General features: G+C 42.0%; 1 protein-coding gene across 1 annotated transcript in view; it reads left to right on the forward strand.

Annotated features, from left to right (window-relative positions):
• Positions 1–15465, forward strand: part of LOC130492917 (E3 ubiquitin-protein ligase UHRF2-like) — a 113617-nt gene that overhangs the window by 68438 nt on the left and 29714 nt on the right. Inside the window, exon 5 of the mRNA XM_056866690.1 lies at positions 13828–13937. Within this exon, the coding sequence (XP_056722668.1) occupies positions 13828–13937 (110 nt within the window). The remainder of the gene's footprint in view (positions 1–13827; positions 13938–15465) is intronic.

A 15465-nucleotide genomic window follows, 5' to 3' on the forward strand; every position in this document is an offset into this window, starting at 1 on the left:
GCCTCTGCTGATGCACCCCAAGATGGCATTAGCTTATTTTTGTTGCTGTGTCTTACTGGCTGCTCATATTTAACTTATGGTCCACCCGTACCCCAAGATCTTGTTCACGCACACTGCTACCCAGAAGTGTATCCTCCATCTAGTATGCATGTCCCTCATTTTTATCCCAATGTTGTTCCTCTGCCACTGTGACTCTTTATGAGGTTTATAGTTGAGCTCATCTTTACCCCAGAATAGTTTTTTGCACCATCACAACTCTTGACAATGCTAACCTTTCAGGATTAGTAATATAGGACCTTTCCTGCTGTTTTCCATTTTCTTCTCCTTTCCCTCTTTTCCTCTTGCTCTGCTATTCTGATCTTCAGCCTGGTTCCTCCATGTTCCTGACTTGGGTCTTCTTGCTCATATTTCCCTCCCATCCTCCTCCTTTCTTGTGGCAAGAAGTGCCCAGTGCTCTATTATTACCTATGGTGGAGGAAATAAAGATCCTAGCAAGGAAAGTGTTGCAGCCATCTGGTTTTGGCATGGTCCTTCCCCTTCTGCACAGTCAACATGGAAAAGCTCCCAGCTTGCTGCAGCTAGCAGTCCTGACTCCTGGTGTGCCCACAGGAAGTGGGCTGGCAGCGGTACTGATGTCAGCAGGACAGTCATAATTGGTGACATAGCATGCATCTTCGGATGAACTCTGTTTGGACTAGTCATGGGCAGGCACATGTAGCTCAGTGTGACTGCTTCCACTAGGAACTTCTTAACTGCATTCCCTAATTTTATGTGTTTGAATTGCTGTTCCATTGCATTCCCTGATTTTGTGTACTGTATTGTGTTGCTTTCCTTTCTGCCTTTCTTTTTCATTTGTGTTCAATAAAGATTAATTTATTCAAATGTAAATCTTCCCCCCCCCCTCATATTTTCCTAAATATTACCTCAATTACATGGTAGTGGTATACACAGAATCCCACACCTGGGCTGGGAGATGTGTGTGAAGGCTGTACTTGTGTCCAGTGTACACTCAAGCGTACCTTTGTGGTAACATATTGATGAAGTCGTACTCTGCCTCCTCTATGGCCAGTGTGGAAATGATGTTTGAATCTCTATATAATTTGTCAGCTATGTGGATAAACAATGGTATTCATTTGTTTGTATCAGAGAATGAGTCTATATATGTCTGTTTTCCTGAAGATTTTCTCTAGGCATATCACACATAAATACACTTGCACCATTAATGTTTTGTAAAAAAAACGAACACACTACAGACTGTTATTGTGATGAAAGATGAAATCCACATTGCTTATGGCTCTTGCAGACTTTGTTTATAGCAGCAAAAATTATTAGGATCTATCATAATTTTTAGCTTGACTCCACCATGCAGATCAAAAAAATCCACACGATGTGGTACATAGGGATAATGGAAATATCTACCCAGGATTGCAGAAAAACTTGAATAGTGAAGGGGGGAAAACAGTGTTTTGGGTGGCATTTGGGGTTGCTGTAGTAACCCAAAATGGAACCTAACATTCTGTGGCTCCAAAAAGAGATAAGAGGGCCAGAAGTGTGTGTGTGTGGGGGAGAGAAGGTGCATGGGCCTGAGGGGGAGTAGATGTTGGGGTAGCAAAGGGAATGAGTGGCTTAATGGAAAGCAGCAGCCAAAGGGAGGGAATTGAATAAGATAGATGGGAAAGAAGAAGGGACAGTGAAAACACTGTGGGGAGGAAGAAACCAGCAGTGGGAGATGACACCCCACTAACAGTACTTGGGTGACCCTGCTTGTTTCTTCATTGTGCTGTTCTATTAAGTCTGTTCTGGAAGATACTATTCTGAATATTTACCATGTTTAGAAGGGGGAGAACATTACTTCATATTTTTTTCTGGAGTGGTAGTGCAAAGTGCCATCAAGTCGCAGCTGATTTATGGCAACCCCATAGGGTTTAAAGGCAAAAGACAGGTGGTTTGCCATTGCCTGCCTCTGTGTAGCAACCCTGGATTTCTTGGTGGTATCCCATCCATGTACTAACCAGGGCCGACCCCACTTAGCTTCCAAGATCTGGTGAGATCAGGCTCACCTTGGCCATTCAGGTCAGGGTGTACTACTCTTGTGGTGTGTCCTTTGTTCTAAAGAATATGAAAAAAATGCATTTGATTCCTGAAACATAACAGTATTCTAGTCAGTTTCCTGACCAAGTGCCATCTGGAAAAATAAGTTTGAGTTCACAAACATGCTTTCAGTTTACATTTGATTAACTCTGTTGAAGAGTTCAAAAGAACCATGATCATGAATATTTAGCAAAATTGGGATAAAATAGCCATGAAGTACTGAACTCTTTGGTGTTTCAGTCATTATTTTATTGAATTAGCATCACAGTAGGTTTGTCTCACTTAAGTGATTTTGGTGTAAAGGTTATTAGCTTTTACTGTGAAAAAATATAAATAAAATTATTATTACGTATGTTATGATTGTGCCAATAAGATACTTTCCACTGGGTTTAATTATTTTACCTTGAGTTCAGCCTTGTAGCTTTCAGTGACTCTTTGCTGATCTTAAGGAGGCTCTTTGAAAGTAACAATGGAAACTGCCAGATTACTTAATTGGTTGTAGCAAGTGTTGGTCTAAATATGGATCTCTTGCTGGGGTCTAAAACTGTGATCCTGTTGGCTTTCTGGGACACTACTTCTTTTCCTTTCTACCTGCTGTTTCAAGATTCCACTGTCTTCTCATTGGTTTGAGTTAGTGACACTTGCTACACTTTTGATTCAGTAGTTTAATGTTGGGTGAATGTATGTAGAAACTAACCTTCTCTTTAGATCTGTTTTCAGAATTAAAAGATCATGAAGGAAAGGATGGAAATATCCAAGAAATAGGTGGTTGCTGTATATTAAATCTTTTATGACCATCCAGGTTTCGTGGAGCAAAGCCTCTACTGTGTTGTATTAGTGAACCTTCTTTGGAGATACAAATAAAGTGTGTAGAAAGGAGACAATCTTTAGTCTTGTAAATTTCCCCCCATCCTGAAGAATTTTGTCCTTGTTTAGCATGTCTGCCTTCCAATAGGAATCATGTGTGGGCTTCTAAATCGATTTAAGAAATGTTGCGCCAAGAAAGAGACATTTTTGGGTTTTGTGATACAGTTTGCTATTGGAATGTCAACCAAGGACCCCTGGGGCTGTGCTGCCAATCCCATACTTTAGCCCTTTAAAGCAAAAGTCTTCTAATACCATTTTTAAGAATGACCAAAACTGTACAATGTAGTTTGCAAGCTTTTGGGTTCTCTAGAACTCTTTATCAATCTGGATGCTAATTAAAAAGGAAAGAAGCAGGAGGAAGATCTCGTAGGTCTTTGTCAGCATCTTGTGTGAATCCTGACTTTAATGGGTTTCGGATGCATGTGATATCTATCATGTTACATCCTTTCTTACCTCCACGAAGGAATCTGAGTATAGATGGTAACATGGGTTTGGAGACCAAGTCCTATGAGGAAAGGCTGAAGGAGCTTGGTATGTTTAGTTGGGAGAGGAGGTGACTGGGAGTACCATGTTCAAGTACTTGAAGGTCTGTCATATAGAGGATGGTGTGGAATTGTTTTCTGTTGCCCCAGAAGGTCGGACTAGAACCAATGGGTTGAAATAAAATCAAAAGAGTTTCCAACTAAACATTAGGAAGAACTTTCTGACAGAGCGGTTTCTCAGTGGAACAGGCTTCCTCAGGAGGTGTTGGGCTCTCCTTCTCTGGAGGTTTTTAAGCAGAGGATAAATAGCCATCTGCCAGCAATGCTGATTCTGTGAACATAGGAAGATCATGAGAGGGAGGGCAGGAAGGGTTGCATCAGTGTTTGGCTCCCGTGGCCCTTTCTTACATTTCCAGGGAAATACCTATTGGCACTTTGTTGTCAGGAAGCAATTTTCCTCCAGGCCATATAGTCAGGGATCCTGGAGGGGTTTTTTTGGCCATCTTCTGGGCATGGAGTAGGGGTCACTGTGGGTGTTGGGGGGAGGTAGTTGTGAATTTCCTGCATTGTGCAGGGGGGTTGGACTAGATGACCCTGATGGTCCCTTCCAACTCTATGATCATCCTCCCCACCAACCTTCCAGTGACCCGTGCTTTGGCAGCACATATACTAAAATTGGAGTTTCCTGCATTGTGCAGGAGGTTAGACTAGATGACCCTGGGGTCTCTTCCAATTCTATGATTCTAGGTTACAAAAGAAAACCCAAGTTCAATGGCAGCTTAAAGACCAACAAAATTTATTGCATTATGAGCTTTGATGAGTTAAAGCTCCCTTCCTCTGATACAAGGGGAAGAAATAAAATATTTTCCTTCACATGTATCCAGAAGATTACAGAAGAGAAGTGGGGAAAAGGGAGGAGTTATCAGGTGAGATTCTCTGTGAGGAGATTTGAACTGCTTGGGTAGTTTAATGGCTGATGAGAGAAGTACCTTGGCAAGCTGGGAACAAGAAGTAAAAAAAAGAATGCACCCAGTCATCTTCATATAATTCTAATAACCAAATGTGGCTCCATCTGGGGATACTTAAATCCATGTATCAGGCCATTTAGACAGAAGGAAGATTTTCCTGCAAACTTGGGGGAACCCCCCTCCCCAGCTTGTAGAAAAAATTGTAAGTTAAAAGAGGGGGGTGCCACAAAACTTCAAAATACAGAACATTTGTCTGTGCTTTCACAGAATGGCCAGTCTTGCAATTTTGTGTTCTGGAGAGCCAGCAGAGGCTCTGTGTGAGTGTGTGTGCATGGGGGTGAGGAGCAACCACTGCCACTAGCCCTTTCATCACTGCTGAAGTAGCAGCACTGCAAGTCTGTGGAGGGAGAGAGGAACCGTTTCCTGTTGCTTCCTCCCAAGAGAGAAAGTGTGTATGACAGAGAGTCTGAAAGTGAGCGAAGAGGAGGAGAGAGGGAAAGAAGCAAAGGTGGGGGAATGGGATGGCCACTCCTGCAGATTTCTTCAGTGTTCCCTATTGTTGACAATATGCATACCTTTAGTTGAATAGCCTTAGGACTGCCTCTTTCAAGATTGCGGGAATTGCTCCTAACTGTTATCTCACAGAGACCTTTCTTGCATCCAAGATGGATTAGGCTAATTTTCCCATAGACTGATAGAATTAGGACAAGCTATGGCTTGCCTTTCCACGAATGTTGTCTCCATCCTTAGTGCAAACTGATGTTTGCAGCAAAATAGGAGAAGCCAAGAGGCATTATGAACCCTGTCTCATTAATGTGACAACACTGAAAGCCTGGTATAATATAATCATACCAGGCTTACAATAATCATATTATATTATTGTAAACTGCATTGAACCAAAAGGAAAGGTGGGGTATAAATGTTTTAATAAATTATAAAATTATAAATTGCAAAATTAGTAATAAAACAGGCTGGTATGGCTTCTTCCAACTTGCTCTATAGGCTTAGTTATGAAAGGTCCCTGACCATTTAGAATAGCTGTGTTGAATGGCTCTGTGTGGAAGCGGTGGTGGTTAGGTTTTTTTCTTGCCCTCACTGCCACAAAATAGGCTGTAAGAAAAGCTTCAGCTTGTGTTCAGATCTATTGTTGGCAGTGTTCTTCAACCAACATTCATACTGTTTTAGGCACAGCTTCTAGTAAACCAAAGGACTGGCTGGGGTTGACCCAGTGGAAAAGGGCACCAAAGTACAATCTTGTCATCTGCTTAGGCCACTGCTCCATTCCTGGGATTAATGTGGACTATCAAAGGATCACCTGCCACAACAGTAGTAAAATTCCCCAGAGCCATCAGGAAACATCCTAACTGATATCCCACTGCTATGGCATTGCTGTGTATCTGTATGGCTTAAGTAATGATGTATGACACAAAGTTATATTAAGGTTCCCCGGTCCTAGATCATATTCCTGAGGAGTTTGGCTCTGCTATTTGAATGGCACCAGAATTAACAGGACATGCCACAGAGACCATGAAGTTCCAAGTTGCATCTAACAAAATGGTCTTAGTGTGAATGTTTGTCCCGAGACGAGCCTCCAGGCCGGCTCCCGGGCCGCTGTCTCCCCGCTTCTGACCCCCCGGGCCCTGGGGTACTCACAGGGTAGGCAGGGGGGGCGCGCTGAATCACCCGGCTCCCTCAGGGAGAGTCGGGGGGGCCTCAACGCCGGTTCCTTTCTTTTCCCAGGCAGCCGGCTGGACGGGGCGCGGCCGCCCCGGAAAGAAGCAACCCGGCCAGGAGCTGCTGGCCCCGACGCAGCTGGAGTGACGCGGCCTGGCGGACCCCACCCCTCTCACCAGCTGATGGTCGGGAGGGCGCGGGCGGGTCGAGGGAGGGCCGCCGCAGCTGCCGGCGAACCCGATAGAGCCGCACGAGCGGCCATCAGGCACGGGGGGATGTGGGAAAAGGCGGTAGCGGGGAAGGGGCGGGGCCTCTCTGGCCGGGGAGGGTTAAAAAGCGAGAGGGGAGCCGAGGCCGGGGAGGAAGCCGGAAAGGGGTTGCGTGTAGGCTGAAGGAGGTTTTTGGCCAGCAACCTGGCAACGTCCGAGGGGGGAGAAAGTTCTGACTCCCCCTCGGACTGGTCTGAGGCCGAGGAGGCTCCCCTGCCCCCACCCCTCTCCAGGGCAGAGACCCCGGGGGCCGCCGGAGGCCAGGCGCGGCGCGACAATGTTCAAATCTTCCAGGATAATCAGCCTGTGGTCTTCAATACCAGCTGTGGCAGTACAGACAGACAGAAGGTGGGGGAGGGGCATTACACCCACAATCCTTATTCTGTTTTCAGTGCCCACTACCAGATATACTCTTGAAGTCAGAGGACTACTATTCCTATCAGGTAGTCCCCTAACTTCAAGTCCCTGTCACGATAACTAATGCAGGAAATGACATTCTGACATACCAGAATGACTCCTCTCTTCACTTAACACACATTAACACAATCTGCTGTATCTTCCCTGGTCTTAGATCAGTGGTGGCGAACCTATGGCATGCGTGCCAGAGGGGGCACTCAGAGCCCTCTCTGTGGGCACACGCGCCGTCGCCCCAGCACAGAGTTCACCTGAGTTCGTTACTAGAAAGCCAGGCTCACATGTGGCGTGAGGGTGTGGCATGGACGGCAGCCTGTTGAGTCTGTGGCGAAGGTGATTCCCGTGGTGGGGTTGGAGAGGAGCTAGGTTGGAGGGGAGCATAGTTCACAGCGTGGCATAGCTGGAGGGGAGCAGAGCGCTCGGGCCACAGCATGGGCTTTGCGGCGCCTCCTACCTTTCAGTGAAATCCCCTACTAAAAGAGGCACACCCATTTACCCAGCATGTAATTAACCTGTGGAACTCCTTGCCAGAGGATGTGGTGCTGGCATCTAGCCTAGATGCTTTTAAGAGGGGATTGGACAAATTTCTGGAGGAAAAGTCCATCACAGGTTACTAGGCCTGATGGGTATGTGCTACCTCCTTATTATAGATGTGGGTCACTGTGAGATACAGGAGCTGGACTAGATAGGTCCAACGCACGTACAGTGGAGGTGAATCAAAGGTAGGAAATGCACTCAGATGCCTTTTTCAGAGCAGGCCAAAAGGTCTGCAAATTCAAAAGGAATCCCAACTGAGAATCACTGCCGTAGATTGTTGATTCAGTGTTCTTTAGTGTTAACTAATAGTGTTAGCTATTTTTGGTATAGGGATAGATTGGTATTGGGTGCTTCATTTTTTTTTTAATTTTGTGTTTTTGTAGACTACAAGTCTTGAACACCCAAAAATGAGTACAGCAAAAAAAAAAAAAAGCAAAAACAGATAGTGGAAGATCATTCCAAATTGCCGTGCTTGCACTTTGCGATAAATAAGTGGGTTTGGGGTTGCAGTTTGGGCACTCGGTCTCTAAAAGGTTCACCATCACTGTCTTAGATGATCCAGCCAAACTGGTATATATAAGATTAAATCCTGGATGGAAGCATCTTCCCATTCTCTGAGTTTGCATTAAGCAGCAGTTTAAGACTTGATAAGTTGATGGAATTGGCAACCCAGCACTTCAGGCTAAGAAATACATTGGAAGGGGGAATAGCATGAATATGTCTAGCTTGTTAGTAGAGTTTGTTTTCCACTCACATCTGTATCTCTTCTAAATCATATAATCCCAGCATTGGCTGGTCTGTTCCCCAAACACAACAATACGTAAAACACGCCTGCATACATAAATTAGCTAGCAGCTGTCACCTAGAACCCCCATGACCAATCCCTTCTCACATAGAGGCTCAGATCTCCAATATCTTGCCCACAAATCCACAAAAAAGAAAAAGCCTTCATGTTTTCCCTAAAGGAATATCTCAAAGAGAAATTGGCAGTTATTTCAGGGGTAGTGTTCCATTCTTAGATTCCCAACCCAGAGAAGTATGAGATAGCAATTTTGGGGTGCAGGGATCTCAGTAGCCCCAACAGTTACTAAATTCCCTTTCCAGCTCTGGTTACTGTGGCAGCAGCAATAAGAATACTGGCGGGTTGCTGGAATGAAAGTGGAATTAAATCCCAGTTCTGACATCATAGTTTTGTTAAAATAGAGTGCATTCCTTTAGCAATTATAGTACATTATTACTGGTTTGCTTACAACTGTCTAAGAAAACTAGATCTCTTTTCAGATGCTGAACCTGTAACATGCATGGTGGAAGCATGGAAGTGTGCTTCGCCTCTCCATTATTTCCATAATGTAGCACTTGATAATAGGTGCTTTCCTCAAAGGCCTATGCATGCAGAGGCTCATGTTGTGTGAGATCCTTGGCTTTTGAGCAGGAACAATTGCAAAAATGGGGTGCATATGTACGTTTATCATGTTATGCTGAAAAGTGGGTACAGAAATATGAGCTCTACAAGGCAGTCCAGCAGTTGTCTGAATTAAGTGCTGGAAATAATCGTGCTGGAGCTGCTGTTTTCAGGAAGGGTGTTCAGTGAATGTACTTTAATAGGTATGATGAGAGAAAAGTTTGGGGACTAATGGACAAATTAAAAATGAGCATGTCCTGTCCAAATGGCATATACTTGAGGGTCCTTAATTCAGATTAGAAATGTTGATCTAATCAGTATATGTAACTTGTTACTAAAATCAGTCTTCCTACCAAAGGACTGGAATGTGGTGAATGTAGTACCAAATTTTAAAAAGAGGTCCAGAGGAGATCCAGGAAATTATAGGCCATTTAGTCTAATGTCTGTTCTGGGTAAATTAGTAGTACCGTATTTTTCGCTCCATAGGACGCACCTGACCATAAGACGCACCTAGTTTTTAGAGGAGGAAAACAAGAACAAATCTTGTTTTCCGCCTCTAAAAACTTGTGTTATGGAGTGAATGCCGGCTGGGCGCGTGTGCGTCTGGACGGCGCAAGCCGGCGTTCCCCGCCCCGACAGCCAGCTGGGAGGCGGGCGGGGCCGCACAGAGCTGGCGTGTGCGTCGGGACGGCGCGAGACGGCGTTCCCCGCCCACATTCCCCGTCCCGATGGCCAGCTGGGAGGCGGGCCGCACAGAGCCGGCTGGGCGCGTGTGCGTCAGGACGGCGTGAGCCGGCTCTGTGTGCCCCGCCTGCCTCACAGCTGGTCGTCAGGGCGGGGAACGCCGGCTAGCGCCGTCCCGACGCGCACACGTGGCTCTGTGCGGCCCCACCCGCCTCCCAGCTGGCCGTCGAGGCGGGGAATGCCGGCTCGCGCCATCCCGACGCGCACGTGCCCAGCCGGCATTCACTCCATAAGACGCAGTCATTTCCCCTCACTTTTGAGGAGGAAAAAAGTGCGTCTTATGGAGCGAAAAATACGGTAATTGTTCTTGATGATAGTCTTAGTAAGTACATGTATGGCTTCTTCAAAGGGAAATTCCGCCTCATCTCCTTTTGGGATTATTTGAAATGTTTGACAAGCATGTGAATAAGGGTGATCCTGTAGACATAATTATATACTTGAGCTTCCAGAGGGCTTTTCACAAGGTCCCTCACCAAAGATTGGAGAATCCAAGTAAATTAAAAATACTTGCAATGGAGGGGGGTCCCATAAGGATCGGTATTGAAACTAGTCCTATTTAATATGTTCATAAGTGAACTGCGATTTGGGCAAGCAGTGTAGCAGCCAAGGTTGCAAATGATTCCAATTTATCCAGGACAATGAAAACCAAAGGGGATTGTGAAGATCTCCAAGAGGACCTCTTCAGATTGGTTCATTGTAGGTATGTGCAAGGTGATGCACAATGGAGGGGGGGAAATCTCATCTTTAAATACATGGTGATGGGGTTTAAACTGGTGGGGACTGAGAGGAAAAGAAATCTTGGTGTTGTAGATAGCTTAGTGAAAATGTCAACTCAGTTTGTGGCAGTAGTGAAAAAGGCAAACCTAAACTAGGGATTTAAAATAAAATAGCTAATATTGTAATGTTCTTATATAAGTGGATGGCGTAACCGAAGTACTATAGCCTATTCAGTCATTTTAGCTTCTAGGGAGAGTTCAGGCTTGATTTGATCTACAACTCACTGATTTGTCTTTTTTGATGGTTCACGGTATCTGTAATTCCCCAGCACCACATTTCAAATGAATCAACTTTCTTCCAGTCAGCTTTCTTCATTGTCTGGCTTTCACACCCATACATAGTAATGGGGAATCCTATGGCATGAATTATTTGGATCTTGGTTGCCGGTGATACATCTTTACACTTGTGGATCTTTTCTAGCTCCTTACTTAGTGGCTGCCCTTGCAAGTCCCAATCTCCTGATTTCTTGGTTTGTAGTCTCCCTTTTGGTTGATGATGGAGCCAAGGAATAGAAAATCTGTAACCATTTCAGTTTCTTCATTGTCAACCTTAAAGTTGTGTAATTCCACAGTAGTCATTACTTTTGTCTTCTTGATGTTCAGCTGTAGTCCTGCCTTGGCACTTCCTGCTTGAACCTTCATCAGTAGTCGTTTAAAGTCCTCACTATTTTCTGCCAGTAAGGTGTCATCTGCTTATCTCAAATTGCTAATGTTCTTTCCACCAATTTTCATTTCGTGTTCATCTAAATCTAATCCAGCTTTATTATGATATGTTCTGCATGTAGGTTGAAGAGGTAGGGAGATAAAATAATCCTTGTCTGGCACCTTTGCCAATTGGAAATTGTTCTAATTCTCCATATTCTATCCTAGCCTCTTGTCCAGAGTACAGGTTGTGCATTAAAACATTTGAATGCTGTGGCACACCCATTTCTTTTAAACACCCATGGCTTTTCATGGTTTTAAATTTTTTATTAATTTTTAAACATGGGATACAGAAATTAAAGAAGGGATTTTAGGGGGAAGAACAAAAAGGAAAAAAATCATAAATATAAACAAGGTAAAACAACCACCTGAAGCATTATTATTGGAATCCCTGCTGTTTTTACTACCAGGATATTTTCTATCAATGTTAAAAATTATTACTAAACAAAAATATAAATTACACCTTTTTATACCAGTTACTGTATTAGTTTGAACTTTAGATACAATATGTTGTTGTTATTTTTTAAAACAGTTCTACCTTTCAGCATGTGTATTTATACCTAACTATAACAAGAAGCTACTTTGGCTACCTCTCATACGTTATTTCAATTCAATTCAATATCTTTGCTTACTTCATATATCCCCTTTACCACTTGATAAATTCTCATTTTCATAATATGATATTCATGTTATATCAGTATGTTTCCTTGTTTCACCTCTATATATCACTAATGTCATAATTCTTAATATTAGTGTTCTCATATTAATTATCTTAAGCAAATTCAATCATTCTATTCAATCAGTCTATTCAATCATTCAACTATAAGTATAGAGAAACAAGACTCCTGACTCTGATCTCCTTATCTAATAGATCACTAAACACATTATTCTAAGTCTAAGTAATTATTTGGGATTCTATCAGTTAACATAAGCATAATAATAACTCTTGAAATTCTTCTGCAGGTCTTTGATTTATTGAGTTAGTCAGTTTAACCATCGATGCATATTCAGCTAACTTGTCTTTCCAATCTTTTACTGTTGGGATCTCTTGCTGTTTCCATCTCGATGCCAGGCAAATTCTAGTCACAGTAGTAGCATATTTTAAAAGTTCTGTCGCCTGAACTTTTATTCTGAAATTCTCTCATATGCTCCAGTAACCAAGGTAAATTTGCAATATGATCTCTAGTGCCTCTTCCTTTCCTGAATCCAGCTTGAACATCTGGCATTTCTTGTTCCATATAAGGTAATCGTCTTTGTTGTAAGATTTTGAGCATCACTTTACTTGTGTTTATTTATTATTCTTTCTATTTATATCCCGCCCTCTCCCACTGCCACAGTGGGGCTCAGGGCAGCTAACCACATATGAAACATACAACAATTTAAAACCATCCGTCCTCAAATAGTGTAAAACTTAAAAACCAAATAAAACCATCTAATTACTCCAGTAGAAAGAGGTAGCAGTAGTGTAAATATATGCGAGAGAGAGAGAGAGAGAGAGAGAGAGTAAATATATGCAATCTCTTAGTGTGGGAAATTAATGCAGTAGTCCAATAGTTGCGCTAGTCTTTGACATCTTTTTTTTTGAATCGGAATGTAAATTTTCAGTCTGTGGGCCGTCGTTTTGTTTTCCATGTTTGTTGGCATGTTCTTGTTAAGACTTTGATGGACTCTGCTTCTGTGGCTTGGAATAGCTCTATTGATATCCCATCTACTCCTGGTGATTTGTGTGTCCCAATTAGTCTCAGTGCAGTTTTTGCTTCTCAAAAGTAGGTTCTTCAAAAGTTTGTTCTTTGAAGAAATCTGTCATCCTTTAATCTCTTCTGTATAATTCTTCAGTGTCACATTTGGAATACTGTAAAGTTTTGGTCACCATACCTGAAAAAACAATTATAGAGCTGAAAAAGGGCAGAATAGGGCAGCCAAGATGAATAAGGGTTTGGTTTGGAACACTTTCCTGTGGAGAGATTCTAAAGAGAGTGGGGCTTTTTTAGGTGAGAGAAAATATGTGTGGGGGAATAGAGGCTTATAAATTATGTATGAGGTGGCTTAAGGGGATACAGAAAAAGTCTTTCATAATACTAGAACTCAGAAGTACCTGATGAAGTTGATGGGCAGTAGAACCTCCAAGTCCAGAGGAAGTAAGCCTCTGAATATTAGTGCTAGGATATAACATCAAGAGGCAGCTTTGGGTTCATGTCCTGTTAGTTTACCCTCCAAGACAAGTGGCTGGCCATTATGTGAAACAGGATAGTGGACTGGATGGACCACTGATCTGATCCAGCAGGGCACCTCATGTTCACTTGTAAGTCCTATTGATTTCAATGTGTATATCTGAGAGATGCTTAACTCTCCCACTGAACTCAGTGAGACATAGAAGTACTTAATGTTCTCTGACTTATTTTTATGTTATATTTTTACATGTTAAATATTATTGTTAAACTTCGGCTTAAATTGTTCTTGATCCCTTTTTGCTGCTGCTTATATCAGGTTATTTATATATTTTTGTCATACTGCTTATTTTATTGTTAATATTGTTAATTTCATTGTGGACCACCTTGGTCACCATGTCTCAAATAGCAATATAGAAAAGGAAGTAAATACTTTACAACCAGCCTATCTGGAGTGTATGTTTCAGGTGAATTTAGAGTTTGTTTCACTGTACTGGAAATCTTAAAATTTGAAGCAGAACTACTTGCAAGCTAATAAATAATTCCAGAATTACTGCCTAAAGAGAACTGCTTGTTCAGTTTTGATTGCAGACTATGATCACTTCATGATTAATCTTTTTATGAAATGCAATTCATCCAGCCAACTCTAGTGTTTTGAGATCGCATTTGTCTAATTATTATAATCAGAGTTGGAGATACATTGAGCTAAAATATTATCTGTTTTACTTTTCAGAGGCCCAGAAAATATAATAAATGATTGCAAACTACTTTTTACTGAGGAAATATACAAGATTGAAAAGCCAGGAGCATATCCTCTGACGTTTGCAGATGGAGAGTTCAAAAGTAGGCATTATTATTATTGTTATTGTTATTGTTATTGTTATTATTATTAGGAATGGGTTGACACTTAAGGTATTCCTCTCTTCTTCCCACTGGGGGCTGAAGGTGGCTTTTAAAAAGCAGAAATGTAATTTAGATATACAAAACAAAGGCTCAGTTCCAACTCCTGGGCCAGTACTAGATCCATTGGGCCCTCTCACTCAGCTGTGCGGGCTGTGAGCCAAGAGCAAGGGCCCTTTAGTTTATGCCTTTGGCCACATCCAGGCTAACCACCTGCAATAGAGGAGAAACAAGCTATTTGTGTTGTGGTAAACTACATTTTGTTTAAATTACATTTATTTTAAAATTGTTTGTGTGAAAAGTTGGAGAACTATTTGTCTGCTCTCTTCACATTTTTACTTTAAATGTTCTTAAGTCTTTAATTTCCTCCCTTGTTTGTGGCTTCCTAGAGGCACCTGGTTGGCTACTGTGTGAACAGACTGCTGGACTTGATGGGCCTTGGTTTGATCCAGCAGGGCCTTTCTTATGTTCTTACGTTCTCCCAACTACTTGTCTGTGTTTATTCTCCTCCTTATCACAAGAAGCATTATTTTATGTGGGTACCATTACAGTACTCTCCCACTGCTATGTATCTCTTTTGCTGATTCTGTTCCACTGTATTTGTTTTGCTTTTATGTTTTCACAGCTTTCTAAAAATATGGGTTGATGCATTATACGTGATACTTACAGTATAGTTTCAGTATATTTACAGTGCAATCCTAAACAGAGTTATGCCATTCTAAGTCCATTAAAGACAGTTTGCTTACAAGGGTGTTGCTCTGCTTAATGCACTATTAAAAATGGAAAATCCCAAGTATCAGTATTGTATATTACCCTTTGCTTTCTAAAGAAGGAAATAATCTATATCCCATCTAGTATCTCATTTTATTGTTATACTAATGTAATGTTGATTGTGCTGTTTAATTTACAGCAATACATTTTTGGATAGTTTCTGCCTAATTTGTTTCAAGTTGAAATATGTGCAACTGCTCACCCGCAGTTGACTTTGATGGCAAATCCTATGTAAATCTGGATTCACTTCTTCCATTTCTATTTACTTAAATCTATAATTCGCTTATCAAAAACAGTTACTGCCATGAACTACATTAAAATAACAGAAAAACCATATTTAAAAATCACACAGCTTACCAAAATTCCAGTCAGACCAGCAGCAGAAATAAGACAATCTCTATCTCTCAAGATATCTAAAGATAATTTTTCCTCAAAGAGAAAGGTTTAAACTGTACATATAAATGGATCAAAATCCTGGACCTGGTGCATCTCTGGTGGCAGGGAGTGCAATGCCTATAGAGCCACTGCTGAAAAAATCTATTAAGAATGGTAAACAAGTATTTGACTACCTATATAATGCTAGAGAACACTGTAAACAGTGTAAATAGTCACCCCACGTAGGGCAGCCTCATGTAGAATGCCTCCTTAGCATTGTCATTGTCATTCTACTAAATCTACATTTAAGGTTTTACAGAAAAGC

This window comes from Euleptes europaea, unplaced genomic scaffold, assembly GCF_029931775.1.
Source record: "Euleptes europaea isolate rEulEur1 unplaced genomic scaffold, rEulEur1.hap1 H_2, whole genome shotgun sequence".
Taxonomy (NCBI): Eukaryota; Metazoa; Chordata; class Lepidosauria; order Squamata; family Sphaerodactylidae; genus Euleptes; species Euleptes europaea.